The sequence below is a fragment of the Phocoena sinus genome, chromosome 4 (genome assembly GCF_008692025.1).
Source record: "Phocoena sinus isolate mPhoSin1 chromosome 4, mPhoSin1.pri, whole genome shotgun sequence".
NCBI classification, from domain to species: Eukaryota; Metazoa; Chordata; class Mammalia; order Artiodactyla; family Phocoenidae; genus Phocoena; species Phocoena sinus.
The window spans coordinates 74503909-74531729 of NC_045766.1; the positions used below are offsets into that span (position 1 = coordinate 74503909).

Here is a 27821-nt window from a genome sequence, read left to right on the forward strand (position 1 = left end):
GATCCCAAGCCGGTTCTTACACAGCAAGCACCCCGACCTCCACCCGGAGCTAAATACCTGGGGTCTGGCATCATGACCGCACGCAGCCTGTGCCGTGACGGGGGCTGGCCCTGTGTCAAATGGCTGGGGCAGAGATGCCGTCTTTTTGGAATCATGACAACCTCTTACTCTGACGGATTGACCACCTCTGCTAAAAGTGGTATTGGGCATTAACAAAACAATTAAGATGCATTTAATTAATTGGACTTGACATAAAAGCTGGGCTGAAGACCGAGGCCCAGGACTGGGAGGTTGGGTCAGGCCTTCCTACTCCTGTGCCTGCTGCGGACAAGTGGCAGTGCTGGGGTTGGAGCGTAGATGCCCAAACCCAAGCATCGACAGTCTTCAGACCACGTTTCAGACGTGGCACGGATGTGGAAACCTTCCTAGCCAGGGTCCTGGGAGAAATCCAGTACAGCTCAGAAGAAATCCATGCTTCTCAGAGATGGGTGTCAGCTAAGAGGGGGGCTTCTGAGCCTTGAGCCTCCAGCCCTGGCTCCAGCCTGGGCAGGGCAGGATGAGAAGAAGCTGGTAGGTGGGCATATGGCATCCAGCCCACCATCACGCCTGCCTACCTTGTCAATAAAAGGCAATCAGCGGTCTAAGCTCTACTGGAAAAAATGAATTAATATTCACTCGTTCCCAAGAAAGCCTAATGTTTCATTTCCAGCCTGATTTGACTCTTCTTCCATGCAGAGACATTTCTCTCATATAGAATATCCCCCTCCATTGCCACCCCCAAAGTGTAATCAGTGCAGGGTAAACAAGAAGGCTGAACTGTGCACAGATCCGTGTCATGTTTAGAAGGGTCCCCTCTGAGGTGTGCCCACGGATCAGCAGGAGGGAAGGGGGTTGTGGCCACGAGGGGACCGCAGAGACCCAGAGCCAGTCCTGCAGTAGCTGGTGGTGTGGCTTGTGGTGCTGGGAGTGGGAGGTGGGTCTGTACTTGAGAACATTCACGAGCATGTCTCTACAGGGGAAGAAAAAGGATGTACACATTAGAGCAGAATTGCCTCCCTTTATGTAACTGGGTATTCTCGGAAAGCTTTGTAAGTCAGATTCCTAGGATTCAAGGTGCTTTATTTTCCTCTTAATTAGCTTTCAAGGATGTGCCTATATATTTCCCTAAAACGGTATGTTGGGACATATGCCGGCCCTGAGGGGAGCAAGCAGCTGGTGTGTAAGCAAAGACCCCAGGAAACTGCTCCTTAAAGGAACCCTTCAACCCACCAACTGAGAGTCAGAATGCTTTGGAAGTGATCTTCATGCAGAGGCAGGAGATAAGAGCCTACACATGGCTAGGCTTGGAATCAACGTGCTGGCGTCAGGTCAAGGGTGGGCAGTCAGCAGGGCAGGACTTAGCATTCGGAGATCTAACATTGAGCAGTGCACAGGGTATGTGGCAGGGGTGTCAGCTGGGGGACCAGGCCCAGGGGATCTTAGCACAGGCCACAGGAGTTGCAGTTCAGCTCAGCAGGGCACAGGGACATGCTCCCAATGAGACAACACCTATTGCAGTCATCAGGTTCAAAAGACAAGAGTGAGGGTGGGGGCCGAGCTAGGCCTGGTAATGATGCCCAAAGCTATCAGTTTAGCAGCAAGAGTCCTTTATGAGGTGGCCAGCCCACCTATTTCTCAAACCGGGTCTCTAAGGTTCAGCTCTTTTCGACAGGCGCCCCCGGCCATTTCCTTCTACAATGGACATTGTAATAAAGAGCTACCTACTTACCCCTTGAGAAAATCCTCAGTTCATATTGAAGAGGCTGACTTTCTATATCTTATTTGTTATCTGTGTCTGAAAATACTAGCAGTGCCAAGACGCCTGCTTCCCCTCAGCCCCTGCTTATGTGCTCAGAGTTAATTTCAACATGGCGACAGTTCAGAAGAGCTTGCTGATCCCTACAAGGACCTATGGAATACACAAGGGCCGCAGGCACACCTACTACAGAAACCTTGGGTTAACCAGAATATTTGCAGCTTCCAACCACACGCCCCCCCGAGAGTTCCAGTCCTGCCTCAACTTATTATATTTGAAAACTTTCCGGACATGCGTCGACACAGTTTTCGGCTTTCTTCTGTTCAGCACTGACATCCTAACACCTTTCCTTATGCACCAACAGCACCTCCCTGGGACCCATCTCACACAGCTCGTGCAAAGGGCTGCAAGCCCCAGCTGAATGAGAACCCTAGAAACGTGTGCAGTTCACAAAGCAGGGCTAAGACGTGTGCGCCTGCAAGCTTTTGCTTATCTAAATGTTGAATGGAGCATCGGAGTACATCAGTTAACCTTCTCAGTGTATGTTGCTCATCCGGTCCCACATCTCCCCGTGCCCAATTCTTCCTTTAGAGAGCAGAGTGGGAAAGTCATTCTTCTCCCCCTAGTCCACCAGAGATGAAAAACGTCCCAAATTGCCTTGTGGAACATAGATACCTGGTTTTCCCTCTCCCTCCATGTATTTGCAGATGACATTTTCACTACATGCCAGCAATACTGAGGTCTGGAGATACAGGTGCCATGAGGCATCTACAGGCCGACAGATGTGGGCTTCCCAGGAGCTGGCGCCTATCCTACGAAGTGCAAGGAAAGCAGAGCCAGAAGTTTCCCCCGCCTTCCCCATTCTCTAAGATATATCTAGGCTATGAGCGCCATATCCACCTCCTCCCACAGGGGAGCCCTGCACGGGCCCACACCTGCCAGGTTTCGCTCCATGGCAACACCCACAGCCATAGGGGACTATTTTATCCTGGCAGAACTCCCACTTTTCACCCACTGGCCTCTGGCCTGATTCAACTCAACTGGTGCCTTCCACCGCTGACTTACGCCTCCTTACACATGGTCTTCCCTGGGTTTTGTGGTGGTTGTCATAATATGGTGGTGGCTTTCTTTGGGATTAGGTCAAATTAGAATTAAGAATAATGAAGGTCCATCTAGTTAAGTGAAAAGCGTAGGGCTATAAAAAGGAAAAGGTTTTAAGAAAATATTCTGTATTTTGTGCACAAAGGGAATCTCTAAACTTTTATCCATTATCGGGGATGTGGGTACAGATTTGGAGAAAAGCATTTCAGTTTACTCTGAAGGGCAAAATGGCAGGGAAAGCCAAGCTTGCTCCAATTCTCTAGGTGTTGTAAATTTATGTTGCTTGTCACTCAGTGGCAAGCCACGTGAGAGTCCTATTTCTATTACCCCAAAGGGTTCCTGGCCTAGGAGGACCTGGAAGTTGACTGGAGGTTCTTGTTGGTGGAGGTACTGGTTTCACTTCCACATCTTTGTAACCCTGGAGTATGAGAAAGGCCCCCGGGCAAGATTTCAGCCTTCTTGTCTCTAGAGAGGCCTCTGCTAGGCCTACAGGAGGGAGGTGATCCCCAGGGCTCTTTTCCTCCGTGGCAGGAACAGCCACTGCCCAGGAGCCCTGCGGGCTGGAGAAGGGGGGGTTCTGGAGTTGCTGCGGTCACTCCTCATTTGCTATCGGCTAGGGGCCAGGTCATCCCCACAACCCATACCTACTCCATGATTTTACTGGAGCCTTCAGGGAGGAGTAAGTCCCAGAAGAAAGAGAACATACAGGGGAAAGAAAAAAAAGAGGGGAAAGGGAGGAAGGAGAAACTAAAGCAAATGAGTTCTTATCTTTAGCTGGGAACCAACCACTCTTCATAATGCTATTTTCCATGAAAAAAATGTTTTCTAAGTTTCCAGTTACGAAGTTGGCTATTTTCTACACAAAGCCAAATCTGCCAAAGAAGAAAACACTAAGCAAGCATTCAAGAGAACCAGAAGTTTAAAAAAATGCACCTGGGAAAAGTTACCTATCAGAATCAAACTGAATTAAGTTTTGTTTTGTTTTCTGTAAGTTGGATGGGACACCGAGAGATGCCCACGTATCCTGGACTGGCTGTTCACTTTTAGCAAGGCCACTGTTACAGAACACATCAAAAAAAGACAATCATTGCAGGAAAGAGGACAACAATAGCTGCTTCTACCTCCATGCTAGTATTAGGGTCAAGGTCATCACACTCTGACTCCTCGGAACTGTTCGTCTCCTTGATGGGCAGCATGAGGAAGGGGGAAGAAAGAGAACACAGTTAGAACACAGGCAGCTTTGGCTAGAGGGTGGGGAGAACTTGAAAGAAGCAGGGACCATGGGAAATCGGGCAGAGGAAAACCAGGTGCTGCTAAGGTGGGGTGCGGATCACCTAGGGCGGCAGCATGCTCTTTTCAGGGAGAGGAGGTTGGGATCGTGTAAGCCGCTCATCTCACGGGAAATAGCGATGGAAGCAACCAAATGAAGCATGAGTGCTGTCGAATTCAAACTATTGTCTCCTGTGAGGCCGGACTTCCCAGATGAGGGCGAGGGAGAGAGTACAATTTCTTTTCCCCAAGAAGGACATTAGAATGGGTTCGGATTGTTCTTATTTTGCCCAGGAAGACTCGGGTAGATAATCACACGGTGTAACAATATTCAACATCAGCGGTTTAATTTCCATTGTCCAGAGCCATGTCTTTTCTGAGCGTCCAATGTAAAGAAAACAGATCACATCGTTTCAAGATGGGGGACAGGGGTCTGTCAAAGCTTAGACTCAGCGAGTTCACTGTAACAATTGGATTGTTACAAAGCAATAACTTGGGCTTCATCAGTGTGCCTCCCTTCTCTGCCCATGCATAGGCCTGAAGGTGATGGCATCTGAATTCTGGGGAAAAGAAATGAAACTTCGCCAAGGACACAGTAGCCCTTAAGTTCCAAACCTCAGACTTCAAAGGGTTGGAGGTTTGGAAAGCATCTCTAATCTCTTTACCCTGCATGTATTTTCAAACCTAGGATACTGAATGGGTGGCTTTGAGTACTTTAATATGAGTCAAGCATCTTGCATTTCTAAGAGAATAAATAATACTGCAGATAATTTTGCTATAAAACTTCTGCACAGTATAAGGAGGAAGTTATAAAAGAAAAAAAAAGAGATACTTACTTATTTGAATCGAAGTTGCCAGGAGAAATAAAAAATAAAAAATACATTGATCTCGCATGCAAAATTCTACTAAACTACCTCCCCTCCGGTCCCCATCCACCCAAGTTGCCTCTGAGAATGCTGCAGGGTGGGAGTAGATGAGAGGGTCAGACACAGCTCCGGAACACCTTACTCACTTTAACAGAGACTTTGTTGCCCAGAATATCCTTGGGTTTACGAGGCCCTGTGGCTTCATTTTTACCCGTGTTCTCCACTTCCGCCCGCTTTCTCATGCGTAGAGTATGCCATGAACATGACTTCCTGTTGTACCAAAAAACGCACCAATCAAAATGGCAGGTCAGGGCAGAGTGAAGCGGTGGGTGGGCTTGCCACCCTTGGGTGAGTCAGTAGGTGAAGCGCTCCAGTCAAGCCCCTGCTTCAGAGGCCCCAAACCTGCACACCAGCTCCTGTGGTGGCTGGCAGCAGATCTCACCTCCAACAGGAAATGCGTGAGGATGAACTGTGACCCCTTCCAATAGATGTACAAGCTTGGTTGTAGCATTTGAGGCAAGTCTGGGTACAAGTCTACCGAGGGAAGTTTTCATATACTGATGAGGCCTTATAGGACTCAGGAATTCCCTTCCTGAAGGGTATGATGGATGGGAGAAGACTGTGGGGAGGGGGCAATAAAATAGGAAAGATAAGGGAAGTACATTCTATAGTGTATAAGCTATTGGCACTTTCCCAGGATCAGATATAAAGACCCAAAAGGATGCTTTTGAGGTTTTCATCTCATTATTTGTATTTAGGCTGTGGCCACTCCCAAACACCGTAGTACAGATAGGAGATTCTAGGGCATTTGACTTTATAAAACTCGTGGGCACCACTCATTTATCTGGATGACTTAGGATGAAGGGTTTCTTGGTCTATGTTCTCCACATCACTCAGTGTTTGTGAACACAAGGCTCTGACAACCACTAAAAGCTCCTAGAGTTTTCCTGTTGGGAGAAGACCCAACGCGTGCTCTCAGGGAGGTGAGGGTGGCAACGTCCCTTCACACTATCTTAACTGCTTCCTTCTCACAAGAGGGTTGGGAGCTATTTCTTCACAGACCTGAGAGAGAGGCTCAGAGCAGAGCTCTTGAGTTCCACATATGTTAGGACTCAAAGACACCAAAAGCCAAGTCTCAAACAGCATCAGGGACCCTGCGCAGGCAGCAGCAGTTTCAGGTGTGGTCACAGAGTTTGGATGAAGTTCTGTCATGTCTGGAGTAAGTGAGGCTGGCTTCCCTTCAGTGTCTCCTTATCAAATTTAGGCCTACGCAGACAGGGCTCAATGAAAAGAGCATCATTAAGGGAGAGAGGGGAGAGAGAGAGAGGCCTATGAGATTTAGGAGGAAGGGAGATGCTCCAAAATGCATAGCAACTCCTCCACAAAACTCCATAAATGTCACAGATTTTAGGACGACCTGGGGAAAGTGTTCTCAAGATATTTATCACTAGCATGGAGGTTTAGCAATCAACTTTCTGAGTAGGAAAGAGCGGTAATAGTCATGTCCTCCAAGTTTTTTTGGAAAGCGGCTCCTTCAAATGGCAGAAAAGAATCTCTTGGCCAGACCTTCTCTTGTGCCTCCTAAAGAGGCAGGCTCCCTGGGATTCCCTGCATACCAGCTCTCACTCCAACTGTTGTTTCTGAGTGAGAACGGTCACCGAAATGAACCTCGGATAATATCACTCTTAACTGCAGACTTTCATCCCTTATCTTTACCCCCGAAGCCACGTCCCTGGCTTATTCTGAGAACACCTTGAGTCAGGGAGGTCCCTGCTGAAAAGACTCCTAGGGCGGCCGGCACAGCGCGTGTCCGTGTGAGCACAGGGCTGCATTCCTACGTTTATCACGACCCTCGGGGTCATTCAGTATGACTGGTGAGAAACTAGAAATGCTACAAGTAACACTGAGAAGGAGACTCAGAGTAGTACAAGTGGCAGGACGTGTTCAATTTCGTATTCTTCCCAGAAGAACGCGTCATCATGGTTTGGGGAGCTTCCATCTCTTGGCCACAAGCCTGGGGACTGATGTGGAAACAGGGTTTCAGTGACATTTATCCCATGGGCATCACAACCAACTCTGACCCTGGTGGTCATAGCAGCCCTGGGGAGGGTACGGTGAGTGTCCTTCATGGATAAATAGTGAGAACCACCTTTAGTCCATTGCTCTGCTCCACTCCCACCAACCCTTGTGCAAGAGCCACACTGACAAGGAACCGAATGACCAATTGGTATCTGAACCTGCTCTCTTTTGCCCAGCCTGACCTCCCATGGAAGGTATGAAAAAGTGACCAAAAGATGCAAGGGAGAAGTGCTGAGTGCCTGGATAATTAGATCACAACTCATTACGAGTTAGCTAGCTCTGTAAGCCATCAATTAATAAGAACCTCAATGCTTTGAGGGCCTTTATATTCAAGGCTTCATAAAAGGTACTGAAACCAAGTGTCTTTAGGATAAAATGAATCAGGCCTGTTGCCATTTAGGGGCCACCGCTGATTTCCAGCTGGGCCTGCGGTTACCAAAGAGGCCAGGGTGGGGTCAGCAGTCTCTGTCGCTGAGCTAGAGAAAGCTCCAAGGAGGCGCAGTTCCGTTGCTGCTGCTGCTTAGATATCTCACGGGAGCTCCTCCACCCGGCCGCCGCTGACCACAGAGCGTGGAGAGCAGTGGAGGCCACAAGCCAGCCCACCGCCTTCTACACTAGCCACTGGTTTACGTCAGCACCTCAAGGTCGCCCAGTTGGACAGCATCCGATCTGCATCATCCCTCACCTCAGAGGTTAGAGAGAACACACGTGGGCTGCTTAGAAGGGAAGGCTAGGGTTGGACCTCTGGCCACACAGGCACTTCTTGTGTAGGAAAGAACTGCCAATGCATTCAACCAACTCTTAAAGAAAAATGAAGAGGAATCGTTTGTACATGTAGAAGTCCCAGAATAAGTGCACTGAGGAAAAAGGGTCAACTATTCTTTAACCTCATTAAAACATGCTCGTGGTGAAAATTTATTTTACATATTTAAAATAGTACATTTAAAATTATTAGTTACATTACAGGTACAATGGTGAACGTTGTGACTCTCCATCATATTGCACAGCCTGACCTCATCCATATGGGTTTCGTTAAATAGTGCAAAATACTTTATACAGGAATGTGTTTGGAAGGGTCTTCGCAACCAAAATAAGGAAAAGAAATATCTTACAAATGACCATGAACATATATTAAAGTGACAGGGGAGGGGGAAAGTCAAAAAAAAAAAGTTACAAAAAAAAAAAGTTACAATCTGTACAGAGGAATTGCCATAGACAACCAAAAAGTTCCCTCTCTCCTGGGAGAAGCAGCAGGCCTCTGACCTATACAGGTCTGGCGTTTGTGCTAAGGTAATTTTTTGGTGTCAATCAAAAAAAAATATATATATATCAGTAACTTAATACAATATAAATAGAAGTCCAGTCCAGTGAATCCTGTGGTGGGTCAAATGGAGCAACAGGAGGCATGCCTTTTGTCACCTAGGGTTTCAGTAGGGTTCTTTTCTTAACAAGGCAGGGAGAAAAGAAAACACAAACACACAGAAAATTACAAATGAAGAGGGAAGAAACACCATCACTATTACCACCACCACCAAAAAAAAAAAAAAAAAAATCGGAACACTCCAGCCCGGCTGCCCCCTGCTGCGTGTGGTTCCAGCACTCAAACCTTGGTTCTGGTGGCACTGTCGAGAATAAGCAGCAGTAATTCCCTACTGTGTGTTTGCATTTTTGTGTTCTTTGTTTTGAATTTTTTTTTAATCCACATACTCCTCTCCCGGGGAAGCCAACGAGGCACTTACTTGATGCTCCCGTCACTATTTTCTGCGGCTGCCGTGGCTTTGGTGAGGGGTGCCAGGATGTTGCCTGGGACCCAGCCCTCGGCGGCAGGGGAGTGGTCACTGGCGGGCTGGTACACCAGGCACATGTTCTGCTGGTTGATGGCAAGGACCTGGACCACCTCACCTTGGCTCACACAGATTTCGTTCTCCTTCAGTGCATAGTAATCTTTGATCACGGCCATGGATGAGACCCCATTGCAGCCTCCCAGGTCGCTCTGCCGGGAGACAAGGGCGAGAGGGACACAGACACAGGAAGGCTGGTTCACATGGGCTTGTTCTGCATCCTAATGTGTGGTTGAAAGTCAGCCCTCCTGCTAGCAGGGTAAACGGCAGGCAGAAGATTATCTTGAGAAATGGAATTATATTCATAAATGGGCTCTGAAAATGTATTTTATTTATAATGAAAAATTTATAATGAAAATGTCTCATTAATATTATAAGTGAGGGTGAAAAGGTGGAGATACTGCCCAGCCTTAGGTAAAGGTATAAACACGCCTTCCACCTGGGAGTCCCTCCTTAGCATGCATCTTCTCACTAGCATCCTCCAGCTGGAAGGAAGAGTGTGGCACAGACACAGGGATACGTAAGCACCTGGGCAGAGTGAGGTCAGGGCAGAGGTCGGGTCAGTGGTCACCATCCCCCAAAGAAAAGAACACAGGCTCTTTGATACATGTTTTTCTTCCTTTTGAAAAAGCATTGGTCTTACTCTACATTCTGACCCTCCTTCAGACAGGGGTAACAATGAGACATTTGCCCAATTCAAAGGCAAGGCCATGACCTACCCGGACCCGACTCCTGTGGGAAGAAAACTCCAGTCCCCCTGTATTCATTAATACGAAGGGTCCTGCCTCCATGACCTTTGCACATGACTCTGCACCAGGGAAGCTGCTTCTAGACAGACTTGTAACTTCCACAGATGCCTGGCTGCCTCACAGAGCATGGTGAGAGCCAGAAATTCTTCAGTGAGTTAAAGAGACTTCAACTTATTCACAAGGGCAGGGGATTTTTAAGATGAAAAACTAATTTCCAGCCGATGTGATAAAATAGGTCAGTATAGTTACTCTTACACAGAACTGAACTTAGACATTAATAGTTAATTAAAAAAAAAATTAGGAATTCCCTGGCAGTCCAGTGGTTAGGACTTGGCGGTTTCACTGCCATGGCCTGGGTTCAATCCCTGATCGGGGATCTAAGATTCTGCAAGTTGTGTGGCGTGGCCAAAAAAAAAAAAAAAAAAAAAAAAAAAAAAATCAACATCATCTTATAATATGGGTAAGAAAAATAAAACTATAAGGTGGGAACATGTAGGTAAAAAATGCAGATGTTCCCATTCACAGACCCATTGAGTTCTAGAGGAAACAGGCCTGATGAGATTAAGTAAACTGCTGAGGTTCTAGGGCAAGTCGCAAAGTTCTGAGCTGCATAATTTGGAATAGCAACCAGATCGCCTGACTCGGGATCTAGCACTTTTGCCATTCATTGTCATTCCTACTACCTGGTGGGGTCAAAACAGCCGTGTAGACTGGATCTGCAGTTACGTTGATGACTCTCCTCATGGCGATGTCTGAACTGTGCATTGTCTCGGATAGTCTAATCCAAGGCTAGCTTCCCCCATTCACACACTGATGGGCAACGTCCCCTTGCTGCTTCAGCCAATGGGTGTGAGCTCGCTTCAGCAGCTCATCACTAGAAAGGGCAATCTCTTCAAGATGTCAAACCCTAGAGTTGCGACTTCTAGATGATCCACATCACGACTCCTCTATTTGCTACAAATCATAATTAACACTCCAACATTACCATATTTGTATAGTGTTTCTGCGGATGACAAGAGCCCTTTAACATAGAGTATCTGGACGGCGGGGGAGGAGGGTAGTGGAGAGGTAGGGAACTGGTTTATTTTGCAGGGGAAGAAAGAGAAATCATTGAGATTAGGCTGTATTTAGTGGGCTCTTCCTGCTAAAATGATCAGCATAAAAAGATGCTACTTTATAAAGTAAGCCCAGAGGCTGTACCCTCAAAGTGGTGCGGCTGGCAGTAGTGGGCTGTCACTTACCTTGCTGGCCTCAAACTTGTCCCCAGCCTGGTGGTAGTCAAACCCCGAACTGCCATTGGAGGTAGATATCTTCAGGGGTGGCAGAGGCGGGTTACAGCTGGAGCCCTTTGGGGGCTTCTCGGAGCCCACAGGGATGGAGGAGTAAGGCCTGGGGCTGGCTTGGGGAACCCTAGCAGGCTGGGACCTCATCACAGCTGTGTTCCTTTCTTTCCGCTGATATTCAATGGGTGACTGTAGGGCTGCAGGGGAAGAGCAGACCATTACTCTGAGCTTTGGAAATCCCATAAGCTTTGGAGGCTTAAGAGGTCAGGCTTTGTGTGAGGCAGGGTGAGGATACGTGAGGAAGATACTACCCTGTTTTTAAAGAATGTATCATCTACCGAGAACTATTCTTAGTTTTGTCTAAATGATGAAGGTGCAGAACCGAAATGGTGCAAAAGGAGGGAGAGAGGGCTCTGTAGTACGTGTGTGCGTGGGTGGACACGGGGGTGGGTAGGGGGGTAGTAAAGACTTCAGAAACTGCCAGCCATCAGGCCCTGACATGCAAGCTCTGCGGGGCGGAAGCAAATGGGAAGTGGGTCTGGGCAACAGGATGGAGTCAGATCCCCTGGAGCACAGAGCCATGGGTCTCTGTGGAGGAAGGAGATGAGACAGGTAAGGGAAGTTGGAGGTGCCAGGATGTGAAAGATCTGGAAAGCAGGTGAATGAGTCTGGATTTAATTCTGAAGTTCATGAAAAGTGACTGAATTAAGGAAACGTTCATGTCTTCAGTGCAGGTGCTAGCACCAGAGTACACCTGAAGAACGTTAACCTTGCAGCGGGTGCGGGGAGGGATCGGCCAGGCTGATTAGGAGCCTTGAGATAGTGAAGGGGAGAGGCCGGACCTGAGCAGAGCCACGGGAACGCGGAAGGGGTGCGGTGCGGCAAGCGCTCCAGAGGGAGCTGAGGTTGACACAGCCTAGATGGGATAAGATGGCAAGGAGCCAGGGTAACTTGGGTTTGGAGGCTGGGAGAAGTGGTGGTCAGTGGAACTCTGCTTTGAAAGGAAAGAGGTAAGCTTTGTTTTCCTGAGTTTAAGATGATAAAGTTCCAAGGTCTTAGTACTAAAGAGGTACAGCCAGGCAAAAGCCACACAGGTCAAATTCTGTAACAACGACTTCAAGGCAGGCCCGATTATGCTGTTTCTGTCAGTGTTCACTGTAACAAATATTTAATTGGGTTAACAGCTGGGGCCCAGAGAACTTTCCATTATAAGGATATTTCCCTAGTAATAGGTATATACTTTAATAGGACTCAACATATAGTCCACACTTCCTTTCTATTTGAGGTCTCCGGAGGGAAAGGTTGGCTCTGAGGTGCCTGCATGTGTGTCTACACGCCAAAGCCTGGCTCCAGTCCATCGTCACATCCTTGTCTTCTGAGTGTGTCAAAGTGCTGAATAGGCTGCTGCCAGACCTCAGCCTGTCTCCCTGGAGAGGATTAAATATTTAGGTATTGAGAATCTAGTTCATTAATAGCTCCATAATTCACTATAATTAGGCAAAAGGTCTCTTGGAACCATGTACAAGTCTGGATAGCTGACTATGCCCTAAGAAGTACTGCTCCAAGTTCGAAGCAGATAGCAGACAGCTGTGAAGCAGGCCATAGCAAACGGATCTGATGAATCATTACCCATCTCATGGAAGTGGGGTATTGACTGTATGCAATAACTGTGCTAAAGTGTTTGAAAATAGTATGTCTCCTTAAATAAGCTGCATAGGAAGTCTGTGCTCTTCAAGGGCCTCCATCTGCATAACTTAGGCCTTAGGACAAGGAAAGCTGCGCATCTTCGGGTAGGGTTTGCATCTGGCTGAGGGATACGGTGTCTTATACCTGGTCCTGTTTTTTTGCCTTGTTTGCTGGGGAACTCATAGACAAATGTGTGCCCTACCACTAGCAACTATACTGCAGTTTTGGGGTTAGAGCCTAATTTTAAGCTATACAAGTTATACAGTTCTGGGTTCCAGTTCTTGTTTTAGCACCTACTGTTTTTGTGACTTTGGACCGGTTTCTTAACCTCCCTGAGCCTCCTTTTCCTCACCTGAAAAATACAGGATGATATTACTTAGCTTTCCACACTGATGTGAGGATTAAGTGTGGTAACACACGTGAAATGCTTTGCATCGTGCCTCGCACAGAGAAAGGACTCAATATATGGGAGCCATTACTGTTACTCAATCATTTCTGGTTTCAACTTATTGTCCTACCTTATTTTTCTTTTGTCCTGAATTGATGAACTTAAAAATCTCATTCCAGCTTAGAATCCATCAGAAATTCCCAATAGAATCAACTTAATGAATGTATTTTATACATGCACATGTTTTTGCTTAAAATTATTTTATCCATAGAAGCATTAGTTCAATGTTGTATACTCAAAAACTGTGAACTATATACAGCTTTCATTACTATCCCTCAGGACTGGGCTGGTGTTTAATCTTAGACTCTTTAGAATGAGAAAGAGCCCTAGAGATCACTCAGTTTAGTTTTTTTCACCAAACTGTTCTACAGTCGGGGGACCTGGGGCATGGCCCCCAAATACTCTCCGTGTAAGTGTGTAACTGCTTTGAAGTCTCGTGTTCTATCTTAAAAAGGCAAGGCATTCTGCTCCATAATCTCTTTCGATTTGTTTTAAAAGAAACACAACTGTGTTAAATCCCTTACCATGGAGTACAATTGATACCTGGTAATCTCACAAGGCTCTCTAGTGTTATCTAGAGATACCTTGGGGTTTGGCAGACCAACTCAAATTCCCCTTTGCTCCCAACAGAGGTGATTGTTAACTCTAAACTTCAGTAATACCTTGAAACTTCCCAGAACAAACTATCAATTACACAGAGAATGACGCTCTCTCTGGGAGGTGTGCCACGCTTTCCTGCTTCAGTGCTGCAGAATAGGTCTTTCATAAAAAGAGCCCAGGGAGGCCCAGAGAAACATCATGACTTTCCCAAGGTCCATCCCCACAGCATTGAGTTCCGTGATAACACCCAGCAAGTGTCCTATTTGCGTCATTTGCAAAGAGACCAGATTCTAGACTAGAAAAGGTGACACACCCAAGGGTGGACATGTATGTGTAAACATGGGAGCACATATGGCCATACAGTACTCCTTCAGGTCCATAGAGAGCGTCATTCTCTGCGTAATTGATAGTTTGTTCTGGGACGTTTCAAGGTATTACTGAAACTTAGAGTTGGCAATCACCTCTGTTGGGAGCAAAGAGGGGATTTGAGCTGATCTGCCAAACTGCCAGTCTGAGATTACCAGCCATTAGCTACTAAATGGAAAAATACACGTCATTGATAGCTGGCCCCTGAGACAAAGAGGATGTGCCCATTTCAGACTTTTGCCCCAATTACTACCAGCTGGTAATGGTGGCACAAGGCACATCCTCTATGTCAAGGCTGCAAGAGATTATTTCTTCTTTTGGAAAGATGGCCTTCTTTATCATGCCCCATCTGCCCACTTGTGCATTTGGGTTCAGAAAAATTCTACACGAAGTGTTTCTGAAAACTACAAAGTTGGAATGCATATAAATGTGATCGGGGCTCATAACTCACCAGGAGCCCAGACCCAAGGAGGTTCAGAGGTGTGGGGTCCCCTGAAAATGGCCCGGCAAGAAGCCAGACCCAGTACTCACCATTTAAGAAGTCTCGCTGTGTTTCTAAGACTTGATTGATGTCCTGCACCCAGGCCTGCTGGATATCAGCGTTGGCGGCTTGCAGGATGACCCTCTCCGAAGTCTCCCTGTTCATGAGTGCAAACTTGCAGGGGTCACTGTCCACGTTCTCCTCCAGGACCAAGTAATTCATCTGGAAGAAACCAAGGTGATCCTTTCCATACTAAGCAGTTTTAAAAAATCAACAACATATTACAGTTCCTCAAAGTTTTTATTTCAGGAAATGTTTCCAAAAATGTGCCCTGAATCTAATAGCTTAAATACTTTGGTTTCTGTCTTTGAGTGAACGACATGATCTTGGAGAACCTGCAGGATCATGTTAGAGACTGGCACCGAGCCTGTCACTTTTTCTCACAGATAATCAACCTTCAATCCCGAAGGTTACTAGGCTGAAAGATCTTCAACGTTCTGGATCCTCACTCATGCCAGTGTCTCTGTCTTAGGGACAGGCTCCCCCAGTGTGACTCTCCTTTGCCCCTTCTCATCCCCACCTGGATCCTCACCTTGATGCTCCTTTTGAACATGTAGCCTGGGGTGAGGGATCCCTTCCTGAGCAGTTCACTGAAGATGACAATTTGCTCAAAGAGGAACACACGCCTCTCCTTGGTCCGCGACTGCATGCCGGCATCCAGCTCAATCACGTAGAATGTATCCTGCTGCAGCAGCTTGCCCTGAGCGGTCAGGGTGCCCTGACGGAAAGAAGGACTGGGGTGAAGTAAGTGAGAGACAGGGAGATGACCACAACCCTCTAGGTCACAGAACCTCCCTCTGTTGGGACATGGACAACAGACCTGACAGCAAAAGCCTCAGGCTCTAGTAAGAGACTGAATCAGGGCCCACCCAGACATCGAGGGCAGACTGTGGCCACCTTCCCGTTCACACAGGGCCCTGGAGGGAAGGGAAAGGAGGCTACGGAACCACTAAGAAGCAGCTCCAGGAAAACACCAGAAGGAAGGTAAAATTTTTAGCTAAAAAGATGCTGGGGAATTATGCTGGCCCCTCTTGTTTTTTATTAAAAGGAGAACAGAAAGTAGATGATGCTGGAGCTGGAAGTGGCCTTTCTGTCCTCGGAGCTCTGAGAGGTGTGCCTGCCTGGCCCTTGCAGCCAGGACCTGGGGTGCTAGCCATGAACCTAGAACCAACCTGGGGCCAAGGGAAGTGATGGAGGCCGGACCACAAAAAGAAATCAGATGAGTCAGGCTCCTCTCTTCTATTATTTCAGGATGGGGAAATTCTGAGGTCTTAGTCTCCTGCTCCAGATCAGCAGCTACAGTTGAGATACTATCGACAGGTGCCTATATTTCAATGCCTCCAGTTGCCAGATCACTTGACACTCGGGGTAGGAGGTGGAGCCTATCTGGTTTGCCAGTTCTAACCAGATTTTCAGAAACATCGTCACGTCTTCAAAGGGAATATGGCCTAACCCAGCAAGTCTTCACGGATGCTACTGCTTTTTCTACTGTTCTGCAACAAGAAGACACTGGCACCTGAGATAGTGGCCAGAGGGCCTCCTCTGAACTGTACTCTCAGGTGACAACTTTTGCCCTTTAGCGCAAATGTGGGCTATTTTCTGTGACGCCTTGTTCCAAACATTACCCAACACACAGGCCATTTTCCTTTCATGTTCCTGAGAAACGCCTGCCCTCTGCTTGGACTGTGGTTCCTTACTGTCAAGGTCAGCAGCCAAACAGGCTTATCTCTACCCTGGTCCGAAGTTAATATTAAGCCAGTGACCAGCCCTAAAAGCTCTATTAATATTACACAAGAGCCTGACCCATGAGTTATAGCCCTGTCAATGCCAAAGGGAAAGCTAGAGGATTTAAAAGGGAGAGAATCAAAGGGAAGGGGCTAACTTCTCCCTGACCCAAAGCCACGGACTTCAGAAGGAATGCAAGTACGTTCATGGTCCTTCCCAATTAGCTGAAGGAATGCAAAGCATATTCTCTAGGGCTTGATGAAAAAAGGAGATGGTGGTGCTTGATTTAAAAGAGAAAATAATTCCACCCTCCTGCGTGTGGCCTTCTGTGGACACACGACCACGCACCACACAGTCCCTGTGAAGTCTGACTTGGGTCAGAAGGTACATCAGATGCCGCTCCTCCTGTCAGTGGCCAGTTCCTCCAGAGGCCAAGAGAAAGCCAAGCCAGACTCCTGCTCAGAAAAACACAGGGACATCAAGGATGAAGAGCAAAAGGAATTACTTTTGTTCAGAATAGGCTCAGATCTGGCCTAATTCCAAGGGAACAGGTACAACGTCATCTAGCATGACTAAAGAAACACCGTGTGAGAACTCGGGGTGAATTTCTGCTGCGTGACCCTGCTTCTCGAATGCCTCACGTCTACCGTGGAGAACAAGAACCTGTGAAAAAAATGAACAGCAGAAAGGACCCTCCACATAGTTCCTGGTCACAACAAATCAATGGAAATCAGACAGGGACACCAGGATGGGCGGCAAGGGCAAAAAGGACAGAAGAATTTGGCTCAAGACCATCGTGAATCCAACTCATTAACCCGAACCCGAATATAGCACTTCCTAACTTTACTTGTATACCAGTCTGCCTTATGTCTATTTTATTCTAGTTTAGCCAGAGGAAAAAAATGAATGATGAAATCTTGCAGGATTAATGGGAAACAGGATTAGAAGATCCACATCTTTCTCTAAGGGGCTCAACAACTAAGCACCAGTCAATAACTGCATCAGTTCCAGTTTTATCGTATTAATATTTAAAACAGATTATGTTTAGTTAGAAGTGTGGATATAAATGAATAACAACCACGTATTAAGTTTAAACCAGGAAAGTCAATTTGCTCTCCTAACGTTCACTGTTATGGGTTGAACTGAATCCCCTCTCCCATTTGGATGTTGAAGTCTTAACCCCAGCACCTCAGAATGCGACCTTATCAAAAGACAGAGCCTTTACAAAGGGAATCAAGTTAAAGAGAGGTCATCGTGGTGAGCCTTAATCAAACATGATCGGTGTCTTTACAAAAAGGGGAAATTTGGACACAGAGATATGTACAGAAGGAAGGCGATGTGAAGATGCGGGAAGAATGCCATGTGAACATGAAGATGGCCATCTACAAGCCAAGGAGGGAGGCCTGGACAGACCCTTTCCTCACAGCACTCAGAAGGAGCCACCCTTGCCTACCCTTTGATCTCGGACTTCTAACTTCTGGAAATGTGAGATGATAACATTTCTGTTGTTCAAGCCACCCAGTCTGTGGTACTTTGTTATGGCAGCCTCAGCACACTAGCATATTTGTTGAAATCCAAACCCTGGGTACATCTAGCTGTTTGTCCCAAGACTTGATTCTTCTTGTCAAAGAACAGAAATGTGCACTGTGATGTTTTAGAGCTTTAATAATTCATTTAGCTAAAAAGCCAGCCATTATGTAGACCCGTTTACTAGAACCACCCTCTCCAAAAAAAAGTGTTCCGTTTCCCCTCTGTTCTACTCTCATCACGTAGTCCTGTTCTCCCTCACATTCCCGGCATTTCTCAAGCAAGCCAGAAAAGGGAAGAGGTCATCAGCACGTCCAGAGCTATAAAGAATCTGGGGTCTTTCCAAGCCCCTTGCAATCCTGACTGCAGCTTGGTCGACTTCCTCTGGCTGCCCTATCACTGGAGGTCCTAAATAGGTGCACCTTCCAGGCCTGTGATCCAGAGGGGCCCGGGCACAAGGGCAAACGCGGTGAGTGAGAGAGGCAGAGAACACGCGCACAGGACTTCAAAGGGAAGCCTGGGCTCCTGCTGCCCTGAAGGGAGAGGGCTAAGCCTTCTTTTTTCTTTTTTTGCGGTATGCAGGCCTCTCGCTGCTGTGGCCTCTCCCGCTGCAGAGCACAGGCTCCGGATGTGCAGGCTCAGCGGCCATGGCTCACAGGCCCAGCCGCTCCGCAGCATGTGGGATCTTCCCCGACCGGGGCACGAACCCGTGTCCCCTGCATCGGCAGGTGGACTCTCAACCACTGCGCCACCAGGGAAGCCCAAGAAGCCTTCTTAAGGGCTCACCTCAAAGCCCTGCAGGCGCCCCAGATTCATCATGTCGTTGCAGCGTTTTGGAACAAGGCACATTAACTCCACTGCTTTCTGTGGGAAAGAACAACAGCAGTCAGGGCGGGGAGCAGCCAGTCGGGTAGGGGGCTCGGCGGTTCCATGCTGGAAGCCAGGGGCCTCCTGGGGGCTCCCTGATCCTAGGAAAGGACACTGGTCCCTGCTGTCCACTTCAGAGGAGGGAGGGCTTTCCTGTTCTAAGCTGGGGGCTGTTGGTCATCCGTGCAGGGGCTCCACGTGAATCAGTGAGCACACGCGGGGAGGATGCTACCAGCCCATCCTTTTCCTAACCTTCCCACTTCTGTTTATCCATTTGCTTTCCTTCTTGCATTTTCTTTTTCTCTTTGTTGCTCCCTGGCTGCCGAAGCAACAGCTTAGCCTTGCTTGTGAAATACTAGAGGTTTTAACCTAAAATAACCTGCCAGAATGGTCTGTAACCTCCCTGGCTTAAAATAATCCCCATGGTGACATTGTCTCTAAGGACTTCACTTAGGGAGTAATCCTCGGGGACAGGGGAGGGAGTGAAAACGGAATAATTTATATGTCAACCTCAAATAGTACCTGGATTCATGGATAAAGCCGCACGATGAAACACCCAATCTCTGCAGGATGTTAGAGGGTTAAAATACCACCCTTTCGCACCACATGTCACTGGGAGCTATGAGGAGAACATGAGCGGGGCTAAGCTCTGGTCTGGCCCTGGACCGGATTCTCAAAAAACGTTCAATGTGCTCCTTAATACTCGCCACTACACATCCTGCTGGGCAGCTGTTTGCAAGGGGCTCTTTGCTGTTTGAGAGGAGCCAGCCTGGACTCTCCATGCTCCAGAGCCAATCTTTCCCCTTTAGGGGCAGACATCCAATAACTGTCCCATAAGAGCCACCAGCATTACAAGCAGAAAACTCACCTCGATATCAGAACACTCCAAACCAGCCTTCTCGCTGTATCTCAGGAAGTCCTAGCAAGTGGGGGAAGCAGGGAGAGTGAAACCAGTTAGGAAAATAGAGCCCTATAAAAAACGTAGCATCGTAAAAACCAAGATGACACCCAGGAGACTTTCCTTCCCCACAGAGATGGCAATGCTTTGTAGTAGCTGAGATATGAAGCTGTGAGTCATGGTGGATGTAATCACACAGAGAAAACCCCCGGAATATTCAAAGATTCAGAGCTATGGGAAAAGGGCGGGAGGGGTGAAGGGGAGAGAAAGTGTGTGAATAGGGACAAAAGGGGAATGATGACAAGGAGGAAAGGGACAAAGGACTGTCAAATCTCTCATTTGCTTCATATTTCTGTAAGACAAGTCAAACTAAATGATGTTAAAAAGTAAAAAAATGATCAAATTTTAGGTTTCACTCATCTAAGGTTCCTAGGGCTTTGCCTTTCCTTTTCTTCCTCTGTGTATTCTATTCTGATTTTATGCTATTATTTTTTAGTTTTTAAAGGTACCAAGTCAGTCAGTGATGGCAACAAAGTAAGAAAGTGATCTGGAAAAAAGAAAATCAAATAACCCCCAACCTTAAGGAAGGAACAACAGGCATGCAATTTATTCAGGGGCAAAGCTGACACAAACAACCAGCCGGTAAAAGGTAAAAACCCACACATGCCCCCAACTAGTTCACAGGGAAAGTGTGGTGGAGACAGAACCTCGAGCTGACCTGCTCCCTAACTCAGAGCCTGATGAAGACCCTGCTCTGGCTCTGGGCGGGGCTCACAGCCCTCTTACCTTGAGGAGCAGCTGATACTTTGTTATTCTCTGAATGGGCTTGATAAGGAAGTCGCTAAGTGTCAGCCTTTCATTTATCTCCTGTTTCACCTCCTGGAACACAAGGGAGCTACATCAGGGGAAAAGGAACCAAAGGGGTGCTCTGGATAGGGGTTCAAAGGCAAGGACGGCAGGTCTTCGTGTTTGCCAATAAAGGTTTAGAATCTTCAAACCACGCAATGGGTAGAATTGCCTACACGATACCTCATTTTGTTATTCACGACAAAGCACATCTCACCATCACCTTCTTACCTATCAAGCTCTGTCACACCCAGTCCCAGGGACAAGCTGGCATGGGTGTTCTGTTCTCTCTCCCACTCCACGGCCAAGTCAGAAATGAAGGGCTTCCCCTGGGACACCACAAGCCTACGGGCTGGGCCCTCAACTCAGATCTGCAAACACTCAGGCAAGGGCTCTTTCCAGGTGATGGTGTTGCCTCTCCTCCAGCAAAATAAACAGCTCCAGGTTGGGGCAGCACAAACACTTTGAGGTGCTTGCCGGGCCTCGGGGAACGGGAGCAGAGGCTACGTACAAGGTGCTGTGAGCCCCTTGTTGAGGGTCCTCAGCAAGCAGCCTCCAGGGTCCGGTGAGGAAGAGCGTGGGTGCAGTGGGCTCCGGGGTCACGGAAGGGGGACCGGAGCTTCTGCAGCGGGCTCTGCGTTACAGAGTCGTTCTGCCAGTGGGGGCTCTGAGAGGAGAGGAGCTGACGAGAACTTAGCCAAGAAGCTAACGGCTCTGTTGAGGCAGCCCTCCCTGTCCTGAGGGATGGACAGTGCCGTGAGGGGGCCACGCACGGATGGATGATGGCTGGTGTTTGTGAATGGGGTGGTCCCGGCCTGAGCGTCTTGCCCACACCGTGGTTCAGCCAAGTCCGAGCAGCTTACCTCAAAGTAGGCGTCATACTCAGCGACGATGTACTCGGAGCGCGGCTTATTCTGGCAGTACCACACGTAGATGTGCAGCTTCCGCTCCTGCAAAGGCAGAGGGAAAGGCGCTCAGGCAGCTGTGCCTCGCGCTCCATCTCAGAGTGCTAAGCTGGTCTACGGGCGGAGAGACGAAGGACAAAGATGTGGCCCATGCTCTGGGGCCGCACCAAGGAGGCTAAATATCAAGGACAGAGGAGAAAAACACAGTGGGCAAGAGCCCATCTTCCAAACTGCCAGGAAAGAGAGGAAAAACCCCAACGGCTCAGAGAGGGATGAGAAGGGAGAGCAGAGGAGGGAAGGGACAGTAAAATGCATGCAAATGCGCATGGTGGGAGGGGGAGTGGGGGGGACGCAGGGCAACACTCACATATTTAATAAAGAGCTGTGCCAGTCTGTCTTGCTCCTGGATACATTTTTCCAGTTCACCCAGGAAAACACTATAAAAGGATGGAGAGAAGAGAAGGAAGGCACATTCTTCAGAACTGTATCATTTCTCAGTGGTGAGATGAATGACACAAGACTCTCCCCAAACCCCACCCCTAAGGTCAGACACAGCGGGAGGACAGGAGAGTCCTGGGTTCCAAGACCCCCTGATCGTCAGGGCAACGTAGCACTTACTCCTTATGCCAATCATAAATCTGGTGAATATTTCCAAACACGATTTTATCCTTTCCTCGCATGTCCTCAGGGACACCCTTTTCTTCTATTCTCTTCATGAAGCCCTGCGGGGCGGAGGCAACGGTGAGTAAAGCATTTTCATGAGGAGGCTTTCTGGGCCCAGCCCCACCCTGCAGCCCCGTGGAAGCCCCCGCTGCGTGTGAGGAGGCGGCCAAGGGCTTCTGTGGTTTCTCCGCACTCAACCAGGACTTCACCCTTGTGTAGAGGGACAGACAAAACTTCTGTGAAGTTCTGGGTCCCTTTCTTTGTCTCCAGCCCCCGCAAGAAAGCAGGACAAAGAAGAAAGTTGCCTGTTCTTCTCCCATCTCCCAATCCAATTAATTACGTCTTTCAAGGCTGAAAACTACATGTGTTTGACCTAGAAATAAGTCTTAATAGGTGAATACTTTCGATTCTGTAAAGTGCTATCATATATAATCTTATCTCAGTTTTAAAATCAGGTTCTGAGGTTGTACCAGCATTTATCCCCATCGAAAGATGAGAAAGCCAGTGCATGGGGAATTGTGTGATTTGTCTAAGTCACACCACTGATGTCTGACTTCCCTGGACCTCAGTCTGCAGATTCCCAAGCCTTCCACTTCCAGGCTGGACTGCTTATGGAGGCTGCTACAACTCTAGCTGCCCCCATCCCACCTTGGAACAGAGGATAACTTTCCCCAAGTTAGAATTCAAGTCTTCTATCTGCCAGGTTAGTCTGTGTATCCAAGGTTCAGGACAGGTAAATACGAACCCCTAAATCAGCAGACTGCATAGGATGGGGGCTTACGGACCCAATGTAAGGAACCAGCAGGTGATTCAGATATCAGGCATTCACTTTTTAGACTTCACATCCCGTCGTTTAAGATGATTAACAGCAGGGCTCTAAGGCATCTAAATTATCCATTTAGTTTCTTAGACTTTTCCCTCCAAGTGTCTAAATCCCCCTAAAGTAAACCCCTATGGAGAGAGCTGTTTTATTTACTATCAAGTTGACTTTTAACTGTGGACCTGCCAATCTCGCCTTATTGGTGGTTTCTTCTTTGTCCTCTTGGTAGCAAACTAGGGAAACATAGAAGCCCCAAGGTTTCACTAAGAGTGACCTGCTTGACTTGCTTAGTGCCCATGGTGGCTCATAACTGTGAAGAATATATGTCTGTATATTCTTATACTTATGGTTATATATATATATATTTATAACTAATATATATATTGGTTAGATACCAATGAAAAGCTCTGGAGACAACTTGGTCACCTAAAACAAGGTGAAATGGATTCAGGTCTAACTAAGAGGCTGCAACATTTGGGGCCCTACCCTCCTCTAAATCTCTTATAATATTTCAAGGGGAAAAGAAAAAAACTTACCTACATATTCTATTTGATCTACTACCATTTTTAGTTTCATCTCTACAAATACCCAGGGAGAGTAAAATACATACTGTCAAGTTAAATCACCATGGGGCCAGGACTTCCCTGGTGGCACAGTGGTTAAGAATCCTCCTGCCAATGCAGGGGACATGGGTTCGATCCCTGGTCCAGGAAGATCCCACATGCCGCGGAGCAACTAAGCCCGTGTGCCACAACTACTGAGCCTGTGCTCTGGAGCCCACAAGCCACAACTACCGAGCCCACAAGCCACAACTACTGAAGCCCACACGCCTAGAGACCGTGCTCTACAACAAGAGAAGCCACCGCAATGAGAAGTCCGCACACTGCAACAAAGAGCAGCCCCCGCTCGCCGCAACTAGAGAAAGCCCGCGCGCAGCAACGAAGACCCAATGCAGCCAAAAAGTAAATAAAAACAAATAAATAAATAAATAAACGAAACAGAACAAAACAAAACACCATGGGGCCCAGGTAGGGTCCAATATGCCTCTAGCTGGGTGACCACAGACCCACCCTGAGCCATGTACTCACCTCTACCACAATCCCCAGATCCTTCACATAGTCTTTCTCTGTCTGTACCAGTTCATTCAGGACAAACCTGAGCAGGAGATTAAGAACAGTGAGGGTTCCTCTTCACTGTGAAGCAAGAAATCTTCACACTGAAGTTCACAGGAAAGTTACTTTGGCGTCTCTGTGACAAGACCACCCAAACCCACGCTGGGCACCCTGGGGGAGGTGCTGGCTGGTGCCCTCTGGACGAGAGGCCCCCGCTGCTCAGGAGCTGAGGGCAGTGGGGCTGAGAAGGCTTTCCCAGATGGCAGCAACAGCCAGAAGAACAATGCTCACAACGCAGCATCTGTCCTCCTACTCCTTATGCTTCCTCCTCCCTCACCTACAACTGAAGAGTTGTACAGACACAAGGCAGAAGGAATAACAGTCACTTGGGCAAAACTGAGTTATGAAAGCTTCGAAGCCAAGGGGTCAGCACGAGGCTTTTCCTCCTTCGTGTCAGCTCTGTTCTTTGCTTAACAAGAAGAGAAAGACATTTGTCTGATAAGCAACCTTTGGGCCTCAGAGACACTGTCATCAAGTGAAGTGTCTGAGATACAGAAGCTACAATTATTCAGAGAGGCATCCATGGTAACTGGCCTGCAAAAATCCCCCGTCCAGGCCAGAAAGATTCCCTAATCACCCCTTTGAGTGTGGCCACATCCCCATCCCCACCCGATGTGGGATTTAATCACTATGAGGACATTTACTTTCTTGGTTTCTTTCTTGTTAATGATTTCTTCCTCTTAGAACAGTTGCTTTTGTGCCAGCTGCTTCAGCTGGCTTTTCTCAAGCTTATGAGAAGGTGAGTACTATAAGCCCTGGTTTATGTAGATGGAAATACCGAGGGAGTATCACCCAAGACGACAATGTGAGAAGCAGAGCTGGGATTTGAACCCAGTTGTACAAGAGTCCAAAGACTCTGCTCTTTCACTGTCGCCCGCTGCCTGGTGAAACGACTCAGACTGGCTCTCTGGAGTCCCTGAGGCGTCAAACCCAAACACTTCTTTCTTCCTGTCCAGACAGTAAAGAGCTGGACATAAAACACGTATGGCTGTGCACAGGGGCAGGGTAGGTGTATGAAGCTTAATGGAGTCTGATTTGTATTACCTAAGTTTGAAAGAGTTTAGCCTGGAGCCATACAACTGCATTTTTGACCCGAGTGGCAGAAGGGATCAAGTTCTAGGATGTCAAAGAGGGGCCCCAGCCCAAGGGTAGTAGCCGTTCTGAACCCAGGAAGCAAGTCCTCTGAAATTCTTGTCCATACAGCACAGAGAAGCCACCGAATCCCCGGGCCTAGAGCCTCAGGGCGATGGGGAACACAGGCTTCTTTATCAGCATGCCCAGCACTTCCAACCAGCTCCCTGTCTCTGATACACACAATTATGTGTTTCAGGCCACAGGAAGGAACTGGCAACGCCAAATAAAAGCATTTAAATGTATCTTTAGCATGGTCCGAGTTACCACTTGGAAGAAGGTGGTAGAAGAAAAACCACAGGAAAGTTAGAGTGGGAATTTGGGGCCTGAAGGGCCTTCTGGAGATGAAGTCCAGCTCTCTGCCTCTAGGTGGTATTTCTATGCTAAGCTACCTGCTGACATTGAAGGGTGTCCTGGGCTTTCCAGCCTCTAGGGAAGAGGATTAGACTAGGTGCTGCCAGTGGACCTAGCATCTCCTCCCTTGAAGAGCTGATGAAAAACACTTGGAGAGATAATGACACATTAAAAGACATTCTGAAAAGGTACATAAAAGATTTATGCTACATGCATCTCAAGGCAGTACACAATCAATTGTCAAATAAATTGAACTGACAATAAAGCAATTTTTTTCATGTTCAGTTCTTATGAGTAAAGGTTATTTACAAAGTAAATGTTATTCTTTGGTCCAACTAAACTTCTTCCAGCTACAGGTCAGACCTACTTCTGACGTCTGTCCTTCACAATGGTAGGGAATGGCTGGCCTTCCACAGAAAAATCTCTTACAGCCTTTGCACTGGCTGTTGCCTGTGTCGAGAATACGTTTCCTCCATGGCTAAAGGCTAGTTCCTTACCCGCTTCTGGTCTTTGCGCAGACCGCTTTGGTCAGAACCATTTAAAGCCGCAACATGGCCTCATCCATACTCCCAATCTCTCTTACTATTTTTTCTTTTCTTCCAGCTTCTAACATACTACATGATTTATTTTAAATTTTGTTTACTGTACGATTTCTCCCATTAGAATGTAAACGTGTCACGAGAGCATGGACTTTTCTTTTGTTGTTATTGTTTGTTTTATCCACTGCTGTACGCCAAGCACTTGGTACATAACAGGTGCTCAACAAACATTTGTTGAATAAATGAGTGGCTAAAACTTGAAGACAATTAAGTCCATTCTTGGCCTTTTTCTTCTCCTGGACAAATAACTGTCTGTTTACATCTTCTCTCCATGGAGCTCTCATTAAACCTTTTGAGGGCTTACTGGATTGAGTCTCAATTCTCTATCCCCCCCAGCCTCCAGCTTCACATCCTCTCTTTCATCGTGACCATAAAGTATAGCAGAATAAGGACAATATACAGTAAAAGGAATGACTCATTCTAATGCCTGGATTTTTGGGACACTGCAGGATGTGAAAATATGTGGAGGAGGGTGAGAGAGTGAGGAGAGGGGGAAGAAATGAATGAATTGGGTAAAAGAAGCAACAAGCCTTTGCCTGTTGGAGCAAAATTAGACAATATCATGTCTGGAAGCAAGATAATGACTTAAATGACTGTTCAAAGGCCCTTTTACAAGAGTAGAGATAAGCTTTGCCAAGGAACACCTGTCACCGTAAAGGTTACCCCCCTAATATAAGCTTTCACCTTCCTGATATAAGTTTTGCTCTGGCTTGACAAGACTGGAACATCAGCTCCAACCCTGCCTCATCTATGTAAAAACTGAAAAGCCAAGGAGAAGCAGCTTTGTATAAGTCCTAAGAAACTTCCCTTTGGGGATGGTATTTCTTTACCCCTATTCTATTCCTGGGGTTCCCCTGAGCACCCATAAAGGTAAGGGGGTAAATATGGAACCAGAGCACTTACATGACACTTGCTCATTTCCATTAGGAGGTGACAGCCCTGCTCTGGGGCCAGGCCCTAGCTATGATGTTTCCTTGGTAACAGTTATAAATGGTCACTTCGTCTATCTGCAGGCAACAGAAGGACCTGGCCTCCTTTATTTTTGCTAATCTTCATGTCTATGACCAGGCTAAAGGAGTGACTAGTTCGAGGCAGAAGGGCAGGCTAATTCGCAACAGGGCGGGACCTTTTCCGCCTGCCTATCCCATTCTCACTGTGCTTACCATCTCTCACACATCAAGCTATGTGCAAGACTCACCAGCAGCTCTGCGTGCAACACAGAGTGAAACCCTAAACAACAAAACCGAGGGACTGCAGTTCCGCAGTAATGGTGCTGCCATCTTCTTGATCAAATCAAGTAACAGAAGATTGACTTCACGTCACGGTAGATAACTCAAACCTTGCAAAACATATGGGTTCTTGTGAAATGGACTGCCAATGTGAATTGTATTTACCCCTAACCATTCTAAAAGTAAAGAGGCTCTCTTGGAACTCAGCCCACAGTGAAATAAGTCAGACAGAGAAAGACTAATACTGTATGATATCACTTGTATGTGGAACCTAAAAAATAAAAAAAAACTAGTGAATATAACAAAAAGGAAACAGACTCACAGATATAGAGAACAAACTAGTGGTTACCAGTGGGGAGAGGGAAGGGGGAGGGGCAAGATAGTAGTAGGGGATTAAGAAGTACAAACTATTATGTGTAAAATAAATAAGCAAGGATATATTGTATAGCACAGGGAAATAT

The 27821-nt window shown here is 47.3% G+C and overlaps 1 protein-coding gene across 2 annotated transcripts in view; it reads right to left on the bottom strand.

Moving 5' to 3' along the window:
• LOC116752735 (kalirin-like) overlaps window positions 1-27821 on the bottom strand; it is a 117692-nt gene that overhangs the window by 33959 nt on the left and 55912 nt on the right. The window contains exons 5-17 of one of the 2 annotated variants that reach the window (XM_032629489.1): window positions 23964-24030; window positions 22011-22114; window positions 21760-21829; window positions 21351-21437; window positions 20428-20520; window positions 19612-19662; window positions 18663-18740; window positions 15157-15342; window positions 14615-14786; window positions 10942-11180; window positions 8850-9103; window positions 5178-5301; window positions 4018-4077 (exon numbers count right to left, since the gene is read on the bottom strand). In XM_032629489.1, the coding sequence (XP_032485380.1) occupies window positions 4018-4077; window positions 5178-5301; window positions 8850-9103; window positions 10942-11180; window positions 14615-14786; window positions 15157-15342; window positions 18663-18740; window positions 19612-19662; window positions 20428-20520; window positions 21351-21437; window positions 21760-21829; window positions 22011-22114; window positions 23964-24030 (1585 nt within the window). Of the gene's footprint in view, window positions 1-4017; window positions 4078-5177; window positions 5302-8845; window positions 9104-10941; window positions 11181-14614; window positions 14787-15156; window positions 15343-18662; window positions 18741-19611; window positions 19663-20427; window positions 20521-21350; window positions 21438-21759; window positions 21830-22010; window positions 22115-23963; window positions 24031-27821 lie in introns of those variants that run through there. The other variant, XM_032629488.1, reaches the window with a different exon arrangement.